The following is a 22,669-nucleotide window of genomic DNA, read 5'->3' on the forward strand; positions in this document are numbered from 1 at the left end:
AATGTTTTGTAAATCCGAATGTCATGAAACCTTTAAAAGCCAACAGTGTGAACTTACAGCTAACAGTCTGTCCCCAACAGTGAGACAGCTGTCCTTGGCAGCTGGACTGCCTGGAGACAGAGATGCCACAAACACTCCACTCTCCAGCCCAATGCCAGAGTCTGGGAAGAGAAAGGATAATAATTGTTCATTAATTATGGGAAGACAACACAGCCATTACTTCTGTTGTCATATTATCAACCCACTCTGATAACCAAAGTGGGGTCCAGCCAGGGGACATTTCTGGGATGAAACCCACCTTTGTGTCCGACGAGGTTCAACTGGACAGGAGCGACGATTCGCCCGCCGAGGGACTTCCGCCGTCGGACAACCATATTGATCACTCCCTCTCCACTGAGCACCGCCTTGATCACCTGTTTTTAGTTTGGTTTAGTTCAGTTTATTTGCAAAGCAAAAAAACATACATTGACAAAGTATCAAATTAAAGGGATAGTCTATCGATTAGTCACCCCATGGAGACTTGAATTCATGGATTTTTTTTTGTTTTTGTCGCATTCCTAAGCCAATAATTTGATGACCAGCGGACAGTGGCGTAACGCAGAATCACCAGGCCTCCCCGCGGGAGTTTCACGTGAGGCCCACGTACATGAACCCACGTGCACAACCCCGCTCGCGTGCGCGGGTCTAATTCGGGTCTAATTCGGGTCTAATTCGGTCTAATTCGGGTCTAATTCGGTTGTATTTGACCAATATAAATCAACTTTTTTCTGCTGTACAAATATTTGTATCAGCGCAGGCGGGGCCCCCCCTGCTGGTGGCCCCCCTGCACCGCAGCACTTGCTGCCCCTCCGTTACGCCACTGCCAGCGGACTGGTAGGCAGCGGTTCCGGTAGGAGACACAAAGAAGACTCTTTGTGTCTCCTGCCGGTCAAATTATTGGCTTAGGGACAAAAACTAAAATATATCCATGTATTCAAGTCTCCATGGGGTGACTAATGGATAGAATAAAAGTAATAAACAGCAATTCTGAGGCTAACACACAAAAACGTCCAGGGTTGCGTACTGCATAATAAATAGTATGCTATTTTCAACATAAATAGTGTGTTTAATCTCAGACATACTAGCGAGACCACACAACATATTAGGAAAGTGCCCCATCTTGTGGCAAAGCAGAGGCACTGCCGCACCACAAATGCATATTACAGTTCCATCAATGTGTATAATAGCAGTTGAACCTTATTTTTTGGACGTTTTCGACACAAAAAAAAGGAACCTTTTCTAACTGCCAAGCTTTTGCCTAATGTTTACCTGTTTTCTATCCTTATTGGTTAGGTCTACATCATTTATCTTCAGCAACCAATCATTCACCCTATAAGGAGAAAGACAGCCAACAAACAAAACATTGTTTTTGGAGGGAAATGATTCAAAGAGCAGAACTATGCTGTAGCCATGCACCGTGATATATATAATGAACTGGTTCTTACCTTAATCTTCCCTCTGCAATACTTCCTTTATCCACCTTACTGACAAAAATGCCACAATCTCCTGGTAAATACGAATCATTTACCCCTTCAGCAATATCAAACCCAAGTGCCTTCAAATCCATGTCCTCCTGAAACAAGAGAACACAAGAACAACCATGGAGCTGTGATTAACGCATAAGTGGATATATCAAATAAAATATCTAAAATATCATGGATGTTTTTGTCGCATTCCTAAGCCAATAATTTGAGGACCAGCAGACCGGTAGGAGACACAAAGGAGACTCTTTGTGTCTCCTACCGGAACCGCTGGCGGTCATCAAATTATTGGCTTAGGAATGCGACAAAAACAAAAATATATCCATGAATTCAAGTCTCCATGGGGTGACTAATCGATAGAAAAAAAGTAATTTTGGGGATAAACTATCCCTTTAACTCATTCAGTGCCCAGCTTATTTATGGAATTTTGGCTCTGAGTGCCACAGCCAAAATTCATTGTAAAAAAGAAGTGCTTAGGAGCCGAGATACAGCCTTTTTCAGTAAGAAGTTAAACAAAGAGTGAATGGAGCAGCAAATCTTCAAATCATCATATCTTGGGTTCTGAACATGTTTAAAAAAAATAAAATAATCCATGACGTCTTAAGACGTCATGTGGCTCTCAGGGCGTCAGGCCATGTGACGTCTTAGACGTCATGTGGCACTGAATGAGTTAAGAGCTGGAGAGACGGGGAGACCCCTGTTACTAAACAAACACTCTGTAGCTGATGATTGCTATCAGAATCTAGAGCTATTTTAACACTGTAATGACAAAGGAGCTACGAGAGGTGTCACCAAAAACATACTACTAAAATGTATGTTACACAGTATGACTTCAAGCCTGGATTTTAAGGACTTCATGCTTCATGCTACGTTTGTAGAAAACCATGCGGAGCTGTTCGTACTCTGTCTTTCTCAAACTCAACGACCTCCGTCTCCCATTCCATGGAGTCCGTGTCGATGGCAGAGTCGTGTGAGCTGTGGGCCATGAGCTGCCGATACCTCGCTTCATTCTCCAGCTGGTCTTCCATCTTCTCCCTGAAGTTTACAACTCTGTTAGGTCTGGACAACAAACTGAAAACATGTCAAAACGGATATTTATAACCAACAACTGACTTAATTTTGCATATGTAGGTTCATAGAAAAATTTAGAAGCAGTTTTTTTTTCCTTCATAATACGTATCAATGAATCGACATGAAAACATTCTATGTATTTTTTATAAACGACTAAATCGATGATTTTGATGAAGCACTTAACTCTGTATTATACTTCATTGTACAATGGCGGCACACTAAAATAGCGAAAATGGGCGATCAACAAGCTCACAGCGCGTCACATCACGACGCATTGTGAGCTTGTAGATCGCCTATTTTCACCGTTTTGTTTTACAATCGTTCATTAATTGTAAATCGAGGTAAAAGTTTTAAATAATCATGGCATTGATTTGAAGTCATAACGGCCAGCCCTAAACTCTATAATATGCACATACTATGATTGGTCTGAATGGCACTCAAATCCAGTGAGTGACTTAAACGATGCCACCACTGGGTGGCACAAAAGACCCGATCTGAAGTCTCCCACACAAATGGAAATGTGAAGATCTAGTCCTGTATTTGGGCCCGTGGCCACCGAAAGCGTTCTATGAGTGACGGAGCACTTTGGATATCATCAGTGTTGCCATGCCCATTTATTATAAGCGACGTTGGGCTTGTTTTTCTGTAAAGTCGCTTGGGGGCTTGTTTGTTAACACATCCACCGCCAGAGGTTAATCTCATAATGTACTCACCAGTGCCAAGGTGTTTTTGTTGTTTTTTTGTTTTTTTCATGTCGCCATAGATCTTGTTAAAATCCTTAAGATTGAGCCGTGAACGGTCTGTTTACATTCGCGAGATCTCCCTGTATCTCCCAGTGAAGATCGCGTGTCAAACGGGGCATCCATGTTTGAGTTAGAGCGGATTACGTTAAACAGTGAAATGCGAGGAGAAAAAACTACAGGAAGAGAATTGAGTTTCAGTTTCGTCTGTAGAATGGGAGCGGGCGTGATCGTCGAAACCGGATCCCAAATAATTCTATTTCCTGTCATCAAACCGGAAACGGAAGTGGATCAAAAAAATTCCGAAAGTGCACCCGGACCGCGCATGCGCGAAAAGACCGCAGCCCGTAGGACTACGGGCTCGGCGCTTAACCGTTGGATTTAACGGCCCGTAGAACTACGGGCCCGGCGGTAAAGGTGTTAAAGGTAGGGTAAGTGATATTTTTTGGTTAAAACAAAAAGTATTTTGTTAAAAGGTTAAAATACTATATTCTGATAGTAATCATTGCTATAGAGTGTTTTTTCAGTAACAGGAGTCTCCCTGTCTCTCCAGCTCTTTAATAAACAGAAAATACATTTTTCGGTAGGTGTCAAAATCTCAGCCAATCAGGAGAAAGTACCCATTTTTAAGCTTAATTTGTATAGTGTTCCAGTTCCAATTTTGTCTGCTCATTTCTTAGTGTCATCACTTCAAATTTCACTTGTTTAATCTGTATCCTGATTGAGTTCTCTGTCCTGGTTGGATAAAATTGGAAATGAAACTGAAACTGAAACGAAAATGCATTTTCTGTTTAATAAAGAGCTGGAGAGACAAGGAGACTCCTAATACTGAACAAACACTCTATAGCAATGAGTACTATCAGAATATAGAGCTATTTAACACTTATTTTAACCAAAGCAAATCACTTACCCTACCTTTAAGTGTAGTTGCTTATTTGGTCTTGTTTCCTAAAGTTGTTTAAACAAACTTTTTAATGTCAAGGAACCCCAAATTAATATGAATTTGTCCACGGACTCTGAAATATCTGAAAATATTTTGTGCCAGGGAGCCCTGTACCAGATTTGTGTTGTTAAAATGTTTCGAAAATAGCCCTCTGCATAGGAAAAGACATTGATGCGAAGCGCTCCTCTCCTAAAAGTTAAAATATGTTCTGCTCGTGGAGCCCCAGAGCACTCCACCAAAAGACGCTGGACGCAGAGAGCACTGAAGCGCAGTGCTCAGCCAGAAGAGCAGCGCTCCAGTGTGTCTTTTCCAATGAAATGCATGGCAGAGAGGCGCTTGGCGCATGGCCCCAATGGCACAAAAATTGAAGAGCGACTCACTTCAGCTCCTTGAGTTCCCGCGCCGCGTCGTTCTTCTGTTTCCTCATGTCGTCCAGGTTCCTCAAAGCATCCGCCAGGTCGCTCACGGCTCTGTCTCGCTCCCGCCGCAGGTTGTCACACAGCGTGCTGTCGGACACACAACACATACTCATGAATCATGAGGTGACAAACACATTTCCCACATCCTAGATCTCTGGTGTGCCGACGGCACGAACGGCGTCGCCGTGCAAAACTCAAAGTATGAAAAGTATTAACAAGAGCTTGCGACTAAATATGAACTATATTGGATCACAGCTTCCTTTTCCCGCCATTTCCTGAAAAGTAACCGTAGCTTTGTAGCTGCTAGTGTGGAGCTAAAACAAGTTACATTTCGTGGAGCTACATTTCGTGGAGCTATATTTCGCTACGCGTTGTAGCGAGCATCAAAAGCATCAATATCTTCTTCATGCCGCTGGCTTCCTTTGTAAATGAATGGTAAGACTTTGTAGCTGCCAGCGTGAACTCAGGCATTAAGCCCAATTTGCCAGTGCTTGCGTATCGGACACAGCAGATCTGCAAGTGCACAACACAGCGCAATGCAACGCATTGTGAGCTTGCAAGTCGGCTCTTTTCGGTGCCCGACGCGATTCGCAAACCAAGCCTATAAATGAGTCATTATTACCGTATGCTCTCCCTCTCTGCCACGATCTTGTCCCTCTCCTGGAAGGCCCAGTCCCGTCGGCACTTGGCCACCTCGGCCTCCTGCGAGGCCTCCTTCAGCTCCTGGGAGATGGCCTCGTACTGCTTCCTCAGCATCTCGATCTCCTTGTTGGCCCGCTCCATGTCCAGAGTGGCCGAGTCTTGTTTCTGTGGAAAAGCAAAGCATGTTCAGTAGGTTGGAGGAGGTGTACTCAAAGAGTGTGTTAACCCATTAAGACCTGAGGCCGATTCTACAAATGTCTTATAAAATCCTAACAGTTTTCTGAAAAACCTATGTTGCTATGCATCAGTGGTGCTCAAATGTTTTCATGTCAAGGACCCCCAAGATTATATGATTTGGCCTGCAGACCTCCATCTCAAAATATTTTGTTCCAGGGACCCCATGAAGCAAAGATTTCAGCTAAAAAAAATTGTTCAAAAAAAATATATATTATATTCAAAGATTTGTACGATTTTTTTCTTCTTCAAAAATAGCAAATCTACAAGCTCATAGATCTGCAAAGTGATGCGCTAAGAGCTTTTATATCTGCTATTTTTGAATAGCCAAAGTATAAAATATGGTTAAAGTGGTTAAAAGATTTTGATGCAAAATGATGTAAAATGACACAGATGTTTTAATGGGTTCACCACTTAAGCCCTAAATACTTTGTCGTACGATGAACATATTTCGGACATTTTCGCCTATAATGACATGCCCAAAGTAGTGATGCCGGGTTGAAAGTGATTCATTAAACCCGTGTAATGCTCGAGTCCTTACTAATACTAAGCAAGTCAAGTCGTATTTATTGTGCTTTCCGAACCAGCAACAACATGATAAAGCCATATAAAGTGAATCATATAATCACTACAGTCATTGTAATTAATTCTTTGTATATTTAAGTTGCACACCAGCACAGAAACACACACGCACACACACACACACACACACACACACACACACACACACACACACACACACAGATGGAGAGCTGATTATAAAAAAGACTGGGATAACGGAAAAGGGATTTGGATTCGTATTCGGAAAGGATTAGATATTTAAAAAAAATACATACATTACACTAATATATGTCTCTACAGGCTCAGAAACTGTTAGTCCACCGTGATTAACTGAGTCATACTGCAGGCATGATGAGTAATGTACAGGGCTAAATCAATTCCATTAGGTTTGCCGTTTTAATGCAGGCCGCTTTAATTATCTCTTTCAGAGGCAGCACATTTCATTTGCTGTCAGAAACCTTGTATCTGCATGTTTAGACTTTTTAATGTTTTTTTTCCCCGTAAGTTAACGCCCTACCAGAGTGTCGCACAAAAGTAGTGAAAACAGCCAAACTACGAGCTCACAACGTGTCACATCAGCTATTTTCTTTAAAAAAAAAAAGGAACGTTTTTTAGGACATACGAGCTTTCCTCCCCGACAGTGACGATTTTTCATTGTGCCTCGCTCTCTGTCTCACTGTCAGAAGAGGCCAGTTAGCCGCTTAACCCATTAAGACCGGGAACACATCTGTGTCATTTTTAGATTTCTACAAGCTCATAGCGCGGCACCGAGTGCCGCGCTATGAGCTTGTAGATCTGCTATTTTTTGAAAAATCAGGAAAATGTGTGCAAATCTTTAAATATATATTTTTTAAAGCGAACATTTTTAAAATATGTTGCTCCAGGGACCCCCAGAAGCCAAGATTTGAGTTACAAAGGTTTGCTTTGAAAATATATATATTCAAAGATTTGCACAATTTTTCACAATTTTTCTAAAATAGCCAAATAAATCTTAAAATGACACAGATGCGTTACCGGTCTTAATGGGTTAACGCTGTTAATTTCCTAATGCAGGGATCCTCCGGTCTCCATCGGGCCAGATTGGACAGACCATTACTTTCTCCTGGAAAACGGATGTCCAAAGCACTAATGTATCCTAGTGGCTGACTAGAAGTACTCAGTTATTGGACTTAAAAGAAGTAACACCACAGGGTAAAAAAAATACTTTGTTACAAGAAAAAGTCCTGCATTCAAAATCGTAGTACTGTGCCAAATATTATAATCAAAATATACATAAAGTAGCAAAAGTGCTCACTATGCAGAATGGCCATTTAAGAATCACATATATCATATTATTGAACTATAACTATATAGATCATTAACCACTTACGGCTGTTTTCAAAACGTATAGGAGTCTTTATTAATAACTAGATTAATTACTAATAATCTAAACCTGCAAAGTAACTAGAAACTAAAGCTGTACAAATAAATGTAGTGGAATAAAATATTTTCCACTTAGATGTAGTGGAGTAGAAGTATGAAGTATCAAGTAAAGCAAAAATACTAGTACACAAAGAAATTGTACTTGAGTAAATGTACTAGTGGTACTACGTGCTGCTGGTGGTGAAAATAATGGTGGAAAGGGCTCAGTGAAAACCCAAGCAGCTGTGAGAGGAACCATCCCATTACCCTATATGAGACGGGATGAACGGATTAACTGGTCAGCGGGGAAAATTAATCAATCCCCTCACATTGGTAGTGTTACATCTGTCTGTCTGTTAGACTGTCTCTGTCTGTCTGTCTATGTCTGTCTGTCTGTCTATATGTCTATACTGTATGTCTGCCTGTCTGTCTGTCTGTCTGTCTGTCTCTCCGTCTGCCAACCTGCAGGGCTGTCACCATCATGACATTTTACTTAAAGGAGTAGTTCACCCCAAAAATGACTTATTTATTAATTGCACACCCCATGAAGCCTTGAATTCATTTTTAATTGTGTTGCATTCCTAAGCCAATAATTTGATTACCGGCGGAAAGATGCAAATATATCCGGTAGGAGACTCAAAGGAGTCTCTTTGTGTCCCCTACAGGAAATACACCCGGTCATCAAATTATTGACTTAGGAATGCGACAAAAACAAAAACAAAATCCATGAATTCAAGGCTTCGTGGGGTGTGTAATTGATAGAAAACAAGGTTTATTAGCACGTTTCAACAAGGCAATTTAAAGTGCTTTACATAAAACATTAAGCATTAAGACATCAAGACGGCAAAATAAACACGTTAGGAAAGGATATTTTAACAATAACCCCCCCCCCCCCCCCCCCAGAAAGACAAGAGAATAAAATTGCAATGCAGAAGAATGATGATGTTGGTGTTTTTTTTTTTTTTTTTTTTCTCAATAAAAGGCAGCAGCAAACAGAAAGCTTTTTAGCTTTGATTTGAGGCCACAAAACAGCACCGGTTCTCAAACGAGACCCAAAAGAGAAATGTGATGTCTCCCCGGGACCAAAACTAGTGAAAATAGAGTTGTGAGTTTGTAGATCGGCTATTTTCACGACTTCTTAAACGATTTTTTTAATTCGTGGAATGTATCATTTATTTATTTTTTCTGAAAGATTTAGATTTTTTGAAAATCTTTTGAATTGAAGAAAATGTAAAAATTGCAGGAAAACGGAGGGAAAAAGGGGATATTTACCCGCCACCCATAAAAATGGGCCCGTGGCCCAGTTTTTGGGAAACAGTGGCCTTACAGTAGCAACCTGTCTGACCTGGTAGTACTCCCTGAGCAGCAAACAGAGTTTTTTTTTCAGCTTTTATCTGAGGCCCTACTACAGCACCACCCACCTGTCTGGCCTGGTAGTACTCCCGGAGCAGCTGGTCCCTCTGGATGATGGCCTCGGTGCGCTCCTTGCGGGCCACGTCCCTCTCCTCGCGGACCATCTCCATGTCCTTGCAGGCCTGGCTCAGCTCCTTCTGGGCCTCGGCCTTGTCCTTCACCTCGTGGCAGTACTTCTCCAGCAGCTCGTTCTTCTCGCAGATGGCCCGGTCCCGGTCCACCAGCGCTGAGCCCAGCTCCTGTTTTTAACCACATGGTTTGGTATTCATTAGGCCAAGGGGAGGGGTGGGGGGGGGGGGGATACCAGGGGATTCCCCAAGCAAAATGTGTTGATATAGCATCACAATCTGTTGAACTACTTTAACCCATTAACCCCTTTAAGACCGGGAACGCAATCGGTGTAATTTTAAGATTTATTTGGCTATTCAAAAATAGCAGATATACAAGCTGCTATTTTTGAAAAATCGTGAAAATGTGTGCAAATCTTTGAAAATATATATTTTTTTAAGCGAACATTTTTAACTCATGTTACAACTTCTGGGGGTCCCTGGAACAAAATATTTTGAGATGGGGGTCCACGGCCAAACATCATTCAAATACATATCATTTTGGGGGTCCTTAACATGAAAATGTTTGAGAACCACTGTTATATAGGTCAATGGGTTAAATGAGGCGTTTGTTTACCTGCCGCAGAGCCTCCAGCTCCTCGCTGGCCACGCGTCTCTCCGAGGAGGTGTTCTTCAGCTTGGCCTCGGCCGCCTCCAGGCCCGTCTGCAGCTTGTCCACCTCCTTGATCACCTGGTCCCGCTCGCTCATGATCAGCCGGTACTCGTTGAACACGGAGTCGCGCTCCTCCTTGTACTTGTCGCAGTCCTTGGCGGCCTTGAGCTGCCCCGCCTTGAGGCGCGTGGCCTCCGCCTGCAGCCGCTCCATCTCCCTCTGCAGCTCCTTGTTCTGCGACGCCGCCTTGGACAGCTCCTGCTGCGTGGAGTCAAACCTGATGCACACAGAGCACAGAGAGGTTGTTGTTTGTAATTAATTTTGTCATTATGCCAATTCCCAATTCCCCCTTTTAGTCCCCGTCACTGCTGACCCCTACTGGTTGGTCTTGGGGAGGGTATAGACATGAGGGTCATGTAGAGAATAATACATATTTAGATATTATATTCATATATAGTATAACGTCACTGCCGGGCGGAAACCTTCCATCTCCATATTCAAACTTTTTGTGTTTTTTTGTAAATTAACGCCCTACTTGATCATACTACAGCGTCACACAAAAGCATCAAAAGCAGCAGATCCACAAGCTCGAAACGTGGTGTGAAGCAACGCGTTTTGAGCTTGTAGATCTGTTACTTTTGCCTTTTCTTTTTTTTTTATCCTGAAAAGTAACAGTTTTGGACATATGAGGTTTCCACCCGACAGAGACAATATATTTCATTTGTGAAAAAGCCACTTTGCGATCGATAATCAAATCGCACGTTAGTTGGTTTGTTACCTGTATTATCTGTGTGAAGAAACGGGAGCCAACTTGATTGTGCAGTTTACTAAAGAATTATTGTAAACCATCATCTAAATGGTAAATCATACATTTACATAGCGCCTTTCTCCAAAGCGCTTTACATTCACCCATTCACACACAGACGGTGGAGGCAACCATGCAAGGCAGGCACCAACCTGCTCTTCGGGAGAAGTTATAGGGGTTCAGTGTCCTTGCTATGGACATTTCCATGGAGCACGACCGTGGATTTCTACTACAGTACACTATACTGTATATTATCTTAACATTCTTATATTATACCATTATATACTGTATACACATTATTGTTGTACTATATTATATTATCATATACTATCTTACACTATTATATTTGCTACTATTGTTAATGCTACTACTTGTCTCTCCCTCTCTCTCTCTTCTTTCCCCCCCCCGACACGGTCGAGGCAGATGGCCTCCCACCCTAGAGCCTAGGGTCTGCCTGACGTTTCTTCCAGTTAAGCGGGAGTTTTTTGTTACCGCTGTCGCAAAATTGCTTGCTCAGGGTGGGACTGTCGGGTCTCTGCTCTACATGTAAAGTGTCTAGAGACAACTTGTTGTGATGTGACACTTTAATAAAAATTGAATTGAATTGAAAATTTCGACACTAACCCAAGGGGTGCCGGTGTGTGTGTGTGTGTATATGTGTGTGCGTGCGCCCCAGCCTTACCTCCTCACAGAGGAGGAGTACTGCTGCTGGTAGTGGATGGCAGCGTCCCTCTGCTGCAGCAGCATGTCCACCTGCTTCTGCAGCCGCCGGCCCTCCTCGTCGGCGTGCTCCACGCGGCTCAGGTCGGCGTTGTGGACCGCCGTCTTCTCGTTGTAGCGCTTCCTCAGAGCCTCGTAGTCCCTCTTCAGGGCGTCCAGCTTGTCCACGGCCGCGTCGTACAGGCCGCTGAGCGCGTCCGACGAGCCCTCCCGCATCACCTGCACACGACACCAGGGATGCAACCGTTAATCAAACTAATCGATTTAAATCGATTTCTGAAGAGAAATGGCGCAACAAGTACAAAAGGGGTGGCAGCAGCAAATGTTTAAGTACTCATTATGCTGAATGTTCTATTTCACAAATGAAATTCAAAAGCTTTCAAAGTTGGTCAAAGTCTTTTGAAAATAGACTTCAGTTACTTTCCACCACTGATTTACAGTACGTGAGAATACATCTGCCACAGACAATCTCCTCTTAAATACTACAGTTGTGAAAGGGGGCGACTTTGGACAATGGCCAGACCTGATCCTCTGGAAATTGTCCACGGTTCATACGTGGCCAACATTTTGTACATACAGTATGAACTACAGTAGTTTACCTCAGAGGACAAGTGGGGGACTAAAAACATGGACAGAGTCAGAGAGAAGTCAGGAGAATGGACTGGACTGGCATCCAACATCTTAGTTAAGACCTAGTTTGGATTGACCTCGCCGGGCTAATTTGAATCTCAATTTGAATGCCACGCAATGGTATACAGCAATTTACCTAACGATGGTATAAACTCATAAACACTCCTGTTCAGACAATAAGGCACGCATCCCTGCCAGCCAGGCTTATCAAATTTCCATTTTAGACATTCATTCCCCATGGTCATGTAAGGTATGTCAAACATTTAATGAGCTGACCTTCTTGAGTTTAAAACGCCTTCTAAATCCTATTCCAATATGAAAAACATGTAAAATAAAAAATCCCAAAAAATCCTGTTGCTATACATCTAAATGGCTTAATGTAGCAGCTAAGGCAGATACTGGTCAGGGCCGTTTGTCTACAAAGAATTCCTCATACATGGAGACATGGCGGAGACCAGTCTGCCTTACCGTCTACGAATACACTAATAGTAATGAGAGGCTAAATAATAGAACTAATTTCTTGAGAGTTCACACGCTTAAACTTATGTTAAGCATGAGGGCCGTCGCTTCTCAGACAGGGACCAAAGCAACCTCAAACGGCAAAAAGTTTAAGCCCAAAATGGGTGCAAAAAATAATTACTAACGTTTCGACAGTACAGTATTTTTTTTTAAATGAGGTTCTCTCTTAATATTAAACTTGTTTCTAAAGTTTTACATGTTTTATTCCCTCAAATCAGACTAAGGTTAAAGGGAACGTAAGGGGGAGAGCAAATATCTCGGTTATATCGGCGGAGGAAATTCAGAGCTTTCACACCCAAAAAGATTCAGGGAGAGCCACTGTCCGGATAAGTTGTCGGAATTCATCTTTAACGATTAACGATTCCTATATATTTAAACAATGTATATTTAATTTGGACTTTCATTCCAATTTTTGGATAAAGACAAATTCAATCATACATACGGTATTGCATACATATTATTGTAGTGGTTCTAAAAGTTTGTACACTCTCTGAGTTATGGTGGTCCTGAGGTTTGAGGACCACTGACGGTGTAATAAACTGGTTACGGAAACGGTTCCAAATGTGATGGAACCGATTCCGGCTCCTCAATGTTGGATCCGGTTTCCTCCAGGTTCCCGGATCCCAACGTAACCCTAGTTGTTGCTCACCTGCTGCTGCACCATCCTCATGTCGGCCACCTCTCTCTGGTCGTCGTCGTGCAGCCTCCTCAGCTCCTCACAGGCCTGCTTGGCGTGGTTGTGCTCCCTGACCAGCTGCATGTTGTCCTGCCGCACGGCCTCCAGCTCCTCCTTCAGCTGCGCCTGCTCGCTCACCTGCCGACTGTGGAGGGTGCTGCATGGGGTGGGGGAGGGGGAGGGGGAGACAGTATAGTGTTGATTTTGACAGCACATTTTCAGTCAGTCATATTTTAGTCACCTGAAATGTTATGGTTTTAGTCTAGCTTTAGTGGACTAATTATCATAAGATTTTAGTCGACTAAATCTACAGTTGATTTAGTCGACTAAAATGTGTCTTGGCAGTCCTTGATGGCGTCGTAATGGCTGATTTTACACTTGGTTGCGTGCTGAAAATAGCCGATCTACAAGCTCACAAGTGCGACACGTTGTGAGCTTGTAGATCTGCTATTTTCAGAGCGCAACACCTGAGTGCAACCAAACATAAAATGACTTGTCTTTTAGTTCTACTGGATCTCTTCTCCACTCGTCCCTCCATAACATTTTAGTCTAGTTTTTATTTGTTGACGAAAATGTAAATATATTTAGTGTAAGTTTTAGTCATCGTAGCATAGTTTTTATTTCGTTATTTAGTTTTTGTAAGAGAAAAAAGGTAGTTGACGAACATTTTTCGTCATAGTTTTAGTCGACGAAATCAACACTGAGACAGTAGCTGTAAAAAAAAAAAGCCTTTCCACATTTCCACAGTTACACCTTTTAATCAGGGGTCTTCAACAGGGGGTCCTCAGAGGTACTACAGGGGGGCCACCAAATTATCGAATATTGATCTTTTTTTTATAATCAATTAAATCGATTAGTTGAATTAACTGTTGCACCACGATATTGTTATGCGTTATAGTACATACAATGTTGCTAGATTAGAGGAACAAAAAGGTAGACCTTACTGAGAGTAAGTGTTACCAGCTGGATTCAAACCCGGGAATCCTTTACAGCTCAGTGAAAGGGGAATCCCCCCTGGACAATGGAGATGCAGACAAGTTAAGCTGGTTGTAAGATATATATATATTTGTTGTTGTTGTTGTTGTTGTGGTTGTTGTTGTTTTTGGGGTGGGGGGTGTTGCTAGGGAGGGAGCTACCCATCTAATCTCATTTGGAGACTAATGCCCTAATCCAATGGTTCTCAAAGTGGGGTCCGGAGACCCCCAGGGGTCCTTGAGGGGTTCCAGGAGGTCCACACCAAAAATGAGGAACAGTTTAAAGACTTGAACCCATTCCTATTTTTCGTCTGTTCAAAAATAGCCATTCTACAAGCTCACAACACATCGCATTGACAAATCTTCGCTTAACTCTCTCACTGCCAAGAACGACTTATGACGAGACATCGTCATAAGGGGGTCCCTGGCACAAAATCTTTTCAGATAGGGGTTCGCGGCCAAATACATAAGTTGGAATATGCTTGAGAAACCACTGGCCTATTCATTTTTGTACTTTTTTATCCCACGATTTTGTAACCCATTTTTTCACCCAGTGCCAATTGCCTGTGTAATCCTGGGCGCTAGAACTCTCCCTCTGCCAGCCTGGGGAGAGCCCAGAACTGAGCTCATGCCTCCTTCAATGCATGAGGAGCTTACAAGCCGCTTCTTATCACCTGACGGGGAGTTTCCCCGGTAAGACGTAGCGTGTGGAAGAAACACGTTATTCCAACCAGTTCCTTTCCCCTCCATCAGGCACCCCGGCTGACCAGGGGGAGGCAGTATAAAGACCAGGATTACTGCATGTTTTTTTGTGAGGGTACCTACCTACCCTAGGGGACACGGGGAGAACATGCAAACACCACTGGCCTATTCTACTAGTATTATTCCTGCTTGACTCCAGGCTAATCTCTACCGGTTCCTCAGTGATGCTCATGGATGTGAACGGCATTGCTGCGGTCAGTGGCACTGTAACAGTAAAAATATGATCTCAATACTGCTTAACTGAAAACTTGCTGTATGACAGTAAATCTATTATAGAGATGGATTATTATTATTATTATTATTATTATGACCGCTTTCCTACAAGCCAGGCCTACAAACAGGCTTGTCGTTGTAAGTAGTGATTTCCGGTACATTAAATAAATGACTTCCACTCACCACTTCACCAGAAATTATGGCTGCAAGATCTGCTATTTTAACTATTTCTGCACAACACCGTTGGGCGAAGAAGTATAAAATAGGGCTTAAGAGGTTCATCGATTCGTTGATATTATAATTTTTTACGTGTTTCTTCATTATTCAATTAATCGAAAAAGGGCGAGGCAAACATGGCAGTGGTACATAAAGGCTCGTTTCTGATGCACACAATCAGTCGGAGAGGCTTAAAAATCGCAATAATCCCTCATCAGTCTGTTTGCATTGAGGCCAGCTGTTAGTTGCCTACACCAGTTGTTCTCAAACACTTTCATGTCAAGGACCAAATGATGTGTTAAACCCTTTAACCCCATTTTACACTTCAGCTATTCGAGGTCGGTTGGGTCGGACGGTTCTTGAGACACATGAACAACAGACGGACGGACGTACAGATATTTTGCGCGTTTATAGTACGAGACACACACACACAAACACATATATTTATATACTTTTTAAAAATCTAATCATCTTTTGTATAAGATAAGGGATTTGATGGCTTAACTGAGAGGCATTTGGACTTCCACAATGGCTTCACTCCTAGCACACACACAGATACACACACACACGCACACACACAGACACACACACCTCCCTTTGTTGCAGTTTGCTGCGAACGTGTCATAAGAGGCAGCAAACGCAGCAGCCTTTAAAAAAAAAAAACCCTGCAGGCATGATTTGTGCTGTGAACAAACATGCAACCCAAAAGCTGCGTCAGCCACTGAAACATTGATGAGGCTCGGCGGCGGTCGCCTTATTCCCTTTGACTCACTGATAGAAGTCGGCCTTCTTCACGGCGTCCTCGCACCTCTTCAGCGTGCTGCTGTGCTGGCTCTGCAGGCACTGCAGGTCTGCCATGGCCTTCATGCACTGCAGCTTCAGGCGCTCGTAGTCGTGGCCCGCCTTGGAGTTCGGTCTACCTCAGCACACAGAGAAAAAAGAAAATCATTATTTAGTTTTTTTGTTTTAGCTAGTTTAGCGTTTTGTTCAGGGAGGTATGGCAAGGTATGGCAGGTGCCATACCTTGGCTCCAGGAAAAAAAAATCATGAATAGTAGCCTAATGCAAGTGTAAGACCATTGTGTTCGTTTTGTGTTATAGGTATAATGCATAGTTTTCTATGCATTTCGGGGGTTTTGGGGGGTTTGACCCCCCAAAAACAATTCTTCCGTGCGGATTCGCCAGGATAAGTGTTATTATTTTATAATATTTATTTTATATATATATATATATATATATATATATATATATATATATATATATATATATTACATATATTTTTAAATCTTTTAATCTCTGGGAGTTTGCTTACCTTAGCTTTTGCTGAACTGACGCCACTGGTTTTGTTTAGTGTTTAGTTTTTCAAAAGGCTTAGTTTTGTTTTTCGTTTGTTTTGGGTTGTTTATTTTAGTTTTGTTTTGGGGTTAATGTTTTATATAGATTTATTTTAAAATGGGATATTTGTCAGTGGCAAGATTCAAAAAGGTCAGAACAAGTATTGAATTTTTTTTTTCAAACATTTGTTCACAGTTAAAACTGACAGTTTTAAACAGTAAAACAAAATGGGAAGATAAGATTTCATATATTATCCACCCAAAATACTAGGCCTATGTCACTACGCAAAGACTAAAACCAAGGACATTTTCTCAGTGATTTTAGTTTGTTTGTTAGTTTTGTACAGTGTCAGTTAGTGGTCGTTTTGTTTTGTTTTTTGTAAAGCCTGGTTTTTATTTGTATTACCACTAAAAACTAACTAAAAATGTTTTAATTTAATTCTTGTTCAATGTTATTAGTTTAGTTTTAGTTAACTCTAATGACCTTGGCTTGGTGGGGAGCCACATGTGAAGAGGTGGTCTTGGTGTAGTAAGTGAGATAAAAGCATGGCATGTTGCGCTCGTGGGAACACTGTGTTACAGTAAGTGGTGTGTCATTAAAGTTGCATGCTATACCCCTTGTGTTACGGAGTTGAGCATTACTTGCGAAGCACTTTCACAGTGCGTTAAGTACGCACTCCAGTTGCTTTGAGTTATTTCTGCGTGCTAGGGGCAGTGGCAGGGCAGTAACAAAGTACATTTAGTGCTGTACTGAAGTAAATTTTTGTGTGCGTCTGTACTTTACTTGAGTATTTGGTTTTATTGGAAGCTTGTGACTTTCCTTCCACTACATTTAAAAAAGACAAATATTGTACTTTTGACTCCACTACAAAATTGTAGGAAGGAACCCCCGGCACCCAAACTTACAAAAATACATTATGAATTAACCACTTAATCCCTATTTCAAAAATGTTTTTAGACATTTAAAAAATATATATATATTTTTTTCTTTCTTTTTTTTAAATGTCTGTTGTTATAACATTTAAAAAAAAATATTGATCGATTAAAATATTCAGTATTGATATGTATAGTGTACAGAAGTCCTGACGTCACTCGTTCATCCTCTGGGTCGTGGAAGTAATCTCTATATGGAGAATAACATTGGGTCATCTTAGAATAGTCTCATTGTGGTCCAAAAATAAACAAACTGTCTCAGCGATATTGTCAGGGAGGAGGCTCTGTATCCTTTTCTGATAGTCAGTCACTCATATTTGATACAGTCTGTTTCTGGCGAAAATGTAACTAATTCGGCTGGAGTAACATTAGCGTTTTCTCACCGTCAGTTGATGCTTCATATCCAAAAGAGTCAAACCGCCGGGATCATTTGTTTATTTTTGGAACACAGTTCTTATTTGACACGATATTAAACACATCTATGGGAATTCAGAATGGGGGGGGTAAAACGCAACCCAGGTAGGATGCGTAAATTACGTCAGACGTCAGTGCTCTATAGAAACAGTCATTTTTTTACGACAGTAACCTGCAGTCGTCGAAAGTGGTTCCGGGCGAGGAGAGGGCCAGCCTCTTGCGCAGCTCGTCCCTCTCGCGGGTCACCTGCCGCAGCTGGAACAGCAGCGTGTCCATCTTCTCGCTCACCTGGTGGCCTTCCATGTGGGCGGGGGGCGGGGACGAGGCTTGAACGGAGGTACCTGCAAGTGTCAGCATGTCACTGATGGCATGGGCTACTCATAAAAGGGTTCAACATTAAACCCTACATCTGCTTTAAACAACTGCTTTCAACGGACCCGAGTTTCACTGTGCTTGGTGTGCTGTTTTTTCCCCCCGATCTACACCACAACTCTTCACCAAAAATTGGGCATGTCATTATAGGCAAACGTTTGAACTTTTGAGGAATTGTATGAAAAAAATGACAAAAATACAGAAAATAGCATAACTCACAATGTCACACGATTGTGAGCTTGTAGATGTGCTATTTTCTGTATGTCATATTTCAAAGTATATCCTCTTATAATTCCCCAAAATCTGTCACCAAAACCTGTTCTCCTCAGTGGCTGGAGCAATTGATCTGAATTTGCACACGGGCATTGACCATAAGAGCATGTGCACGGAACAGTGACGCCCGTTTCTAGCTTTCCCAAAATGTAAGCTGTTAATTAGCGTTTTATGTAAAAGAATTCGGGCTATGGGAGCCATCGTCGGCATGCTTACAGCCGTCGCCACTCGCCATGGACACAGCCCCCCAAAAAAAAAAAGGTTTGGGACTATTGCTGTACAGCACAGCACATAACCCAAAGTCTGTTAATACTTTGAATGCACACATCCCCGGGTATGGACTAATAGTTAAATAAACAAATAGAAATTCTCAAGCCGGATCCAAATTGCGGTAAACTTTCCAATGTTTAGGGAGACGTGGAATAAGAATTCATAGAAATGAGGAAGTGCCTTTCCCCAGCATCTTATAGCATCATCACAGATTATTGATCAGACTCATTTTCTTCAGAGCCACTGTCCATCTTTAAGCATTCATTTATTAATTGGACCACAGTGTCCATACAAAGCATCAAAGTTTAAAGGGATATTTCACTTTCAAACATGGTTTGGGGTCATTTTACAGTCTACTCTGGCTTTTATGTGCACCCCAGGCAGTTTTTAAGTTACTTGATTCACTATTTAGATATTTGATATTCATTTTATCAGACACGCCCCCTTCCTTCCTATAAATGGTGCATTTATATAGCGCTTTTATCCAAAGCACTTTATATAGATTGTGCATTACATTCACCCATTCACACACACATTCATACACCGATGGCGGAGGAATCCATGCAAGGCACCAACCTGCTCATCGGGAGCAATTAGGGGTTCAGCGTCTTGCTCAAGGACACTTCGAGACACCAACTCTGGGGGAGCCCCCCAGCCCGGGATCGAACAGTTCGAACAGTTCCTCTACCCGGCCACTCTACCCCTGAGCCACTGCCGCCCTTCCTAAATAAACCCATTGCAACTTCAAACTAAATTTTAACCATGTTAGACTCACTGATTTCTGGTTCACTTGGTTCTGGTGTCTGATATTGTCCTTATAAAGCGTGAGGGGGCTGTGTGTTTTCAATTACTTGTGTTCATTTATTTTATATGAACTTTTTTCATTTTCTAAAAGCAATTACAAAAACAAATAAAAAAGTAATTGAAAAAAACACGGCTCCCTCACGCATCAGAAGGACAATATCAGTCAGCAGAACCAACGACGTGTGTTTTCAGTGAGTCTAACATGCTTAAAATGGAGTTTGCATCAGAGGTTCCTGTTCACTTTTGCAGAGCGGCCTGCACCAGTGTCAAATCCCTCACCCTAAGAGAATGACAGGTCTGGTGTGTGTGTGTGTGTGTGTGTGTGTGTGTGTGTGTGTGTGTGTGTGTGTGTGTGTGTGTGTGTGTGTGTGTGTGTGTGTGTGTGTGTGTGTGTGGTGGGGGGGTTCTAAATCCTTTTCACATCTGTGTAATCACTTGCACGTGCTCAAGGAGGCTAAACCTGGAGTCACAGTCGAGTATAAATATGTTCACTGGCATGCAACCATCCCCTTCTATCAGCAAGCAAAAAACACATTTCTTTGATCGTCCGATAATGTAATCCATACCCTCCTCTACGTAAACCACGAGCACTGGACTCACCTAAGCTGCTGAGAGAGCTGCTGCTTTCAGAGTCCGACGGCATTGTGGACAAGACACTGTAGGTGGACCCTGGAAGGGGGACAAAAAAAACAACTTCAAAGTCAGTCCAAGTTGCAGCGTGCTAACTGCTAAGTCCTGCATCATAGACAGAGATGAGTATCTTTTCCAGTATTGTGTTGGACATCAAGGCCCGGCGGCTTGGGTTACATTTCAGGAGGATTTATTCAAAAGGAGAACCCGGGTCGGATAGGAATAATAAGTCGGGACTTTCCCCAAACTTCAGATGACAGCCCTGTGGGCCTGACGGCAGAGTGTGGCTAATTATCAGTAGGGCCATGGGAGCTGTGAATGGGACTCAAACCCTGGGCCCCACAGAGGCTCACCCACCACTGCAGCATCAGAGCTGCTCTTTTCATCTCGTCTAAACACGGTGCTTCTCAAACTTTTTCATGACAAGGACCCCCCCGAATTAATAAATATTTTGTGTTGTTAAAAATGTTTCAAAAAGATTCCCAATTGTTTTGAAAATAGCAGATCTGCAAGCTCACAATGCGACGGATCGCAAGTTTGCAACACATTTTGAACTTGCGGATCGGCTATTTTCAAATAGGTGATGTTCATAGGGTTAAAGTGATAAAGTGTCGTGATAGACAGATTGTTATGCTATATTAACTCATTTTGCTGGGGACCCCCCCCTGGAACCCCCCCCCCCCCACGGACCCCACTTTGAGAACCACAGCTCTCACAAAGACCACACAGTTCCACACTCCTCTGAAAGCATGCTGCTTTTGGCAGCCTAATTCATAAATGATGTCAACGACACCATGATATGGTAAAACAGTGCAGAGAATATGACATACCGTAAGTGGAATACATTTGCAGATACGATAGCATCTTTTTACTTTCTGTCCGGGGACTGCAGATGAAAATGAGCCAACCGTGGCACGTTCACATTTGAATTTCATATTGATTTACGAGCATTGTCCCTTTTCCAATAAATATAAAAAACAAAATACTCACTGACATAGGCCTATTGAATCTCGGGAAGTGAATTTTATTCTCGCTGCATCCAAATTATTTATTATTCCCTTTCATAAAAAATGCAAACCTGTGCCCGTCTAGGAAAAAAAGTCCCGAGCAAGCACCTTCACACGTTCACAGAGGTATCCTGCTGGAAGCTAGCTAGGAGATTGTGAGACTCTGTCTCCCCTCTTGCCATTATAAAAAGCCACAGACATTTTGCAAAACCCTCGACTGAAGGAAAAAACAGCCGGCGTGTGCACATTCATTACGAGGAGGTAGCTTCGGCTTGGCTCCCTCGCGAACAGCTGATAGTTCAGTGAAATCAGCAACTTCTGCCCCTGATATATAAGGTCTGAGCGGAGCTGGAGCGGAGGGGGGGGGGGGCTGCATGAAAAACGATTCTATTTACCCACATCTCCCCGGCACCCTAAATCAATCCTTGGCTGGCCGTGTTCCCACTCCGCTAAGAAGCAAGACTGTGGGTTTGATTAAAACTAGGAGGGAGCCCCAGCTAACATGGCTCACCCCTCCTTTTTCCCAGCGCAAAACTAAAAGAGAGAGAGTGAGAGAGGGGGAGAGTGAGAGAGGGGGAGAGAGAGAGAGGGAGAGAGAGAGAGAGGGGGAGAGAGAGAGAGAAAAAAAGAGTGATGTGCCTCAGGAACCAAGGCATCCCATGGATCAAGCTCTCTTTGTTCTCGCTGTAGCTTAAGTTTCCCATGAGTCTGTTTGAGCAGAGAGAGAGAGAGAGAGAGTTGTCACAATGGCCAAAAGGTTCTCGCTGTGGAACTGTGTTTCGCTCCCTTCTCAGATCCGTGGAAGTGGTGTGACCCGGGACCCTCGCTGCGGTGCGGTGGCGTCTGTGGTTTGGGGGTCTATTATAGGGCCTGTCACAATTATTACATAACGTTGCTGTCGGGGACAGAAACCTCCCATCTCCATATTTTTACTTGTTGGTTTTATTTTTCTTCAATTAAACACCCTACTTGATCATGCTACAGCATCACACGAAAGCATCAAAAGTAGCAAATCTGCAAGCTCGGAACGCGGCTCGGAACGCGGCTCGGAACGCGGCTCGGAACGTGGCTCGGAACGTGGCTCGGAACGCGGCTCGGAGCGACACGCTTCGAGCTTGCAAGTCTGCTACTTTTGCTATTTTAGAATTTGAATCCTGTAAAGTAACAGTTTTGGACATATGAGGTTTCCACCCGACAGAGACGATAATCGCCTGAATGCAATTATTTTTGCATAATCTTCATAATCGTTTCCATGTTAGAAAATGTAGTAACACTTGCTATGCATCTATAATGCATTATAATCTGCTCTTATAACACATTCACTGCCAGGGGTCACAGAATATTTTCCGTGATCACCGTCCTCACGGTGATCCCCTCATTACACACACACACACACACACACACACACACACACACACACACACACACACACACACAGGGGTCTCGTAGAATCG

General features: G+C 42.7%; 1 protein-coding gene across 5 annotated transcripts in view; it reads right to left on the reverse strand.

The window, feature by feature from the left end:
- LOC308103993 (disks large homolog 5-like) overlaps nucleotides 1-22,669 on the reverse strand; it is a gene marked incomplete at its 3' end in the record, with an annotated part of 68,261 nt that overhangs the window by 34,269 nt on the left and 11,323 nt on the right. For 3 of the 5 annotated variants that reach the window (XM_080454231.1, XM_080454233.1, XM_080454230.1), the window contains 14 exons: nucleotides 20,179-20,247; nucleotides 18,032-18,200; nucleotides 15,952-16,095; nucleotides 12,988-13,171; nucleotides 11,152-11,408; nucleotides 9,629-9,941; nucleotides 8,953-9,183; nucleotides 5,316-5,500; nucleotides 4,655-4,780; nucleotides 2,423-2,555; nucleotides 1,485-1,612; nucleotides 1,309-1,369; nucleotides 299-413; nucleotides 58-161 (listed from right to left, as the gene is read on the reverse strand). In XM_080454231.1, the coding sequence (XP_080310357.1) occupies nucleotides 58-161; nucleotides 299-413; nucleotides 1,309-1,369; nucleotides 1,485-1,612; nucleotides 2,423-2,555; nucleotides 4,655-4,780; nucleotides 5,316-5,500; nucleotides 8,953-9,183; nucleotides 9,629-9,941; nucleotides 11,152-11,408; nucleotides 12,988-13,171; nucleotides 15,952-16,095; nucleotides 18,032-18,200; nucleotides 20,179-20,247 (2,219 nt within the window). The remainder of the gene's footprint in view (nucleotides 1-57; nucleotides 162-298; nucleotides 414-1,308; nucleotides 1,370-1,484; nucleotides 1,613-2,422; nucleotides 2,556-4,654; nucleotides 4,781-5,315; nucleotides 5,501-8,952; nucleotides 9,184-9,628; nucleotides 9,942-11,151; nucleotides 11,409-12,987; nucleotides 13,172-15,951; nucleotides 16,096-18,031; nucleotides 18,201-20,178; nucleotides 20,248-22,669) is intronic. The other 2 variants (XM_080454232.1, XM_080454234.1) reach the window with 1 other exon arrangement.

Source organism: Gymnoscopelus braueri, assembly GCF_963280865.1.
Source record: "Gymnoscopelus braueri genome assembly, chromosome: 17".
NCBI lineage: Eukaryota > Metazoa > Chordata > Actinopteri > Myctophiformes > Myctophidae > Gymnoscopelus > Gymnoscopelus braueri.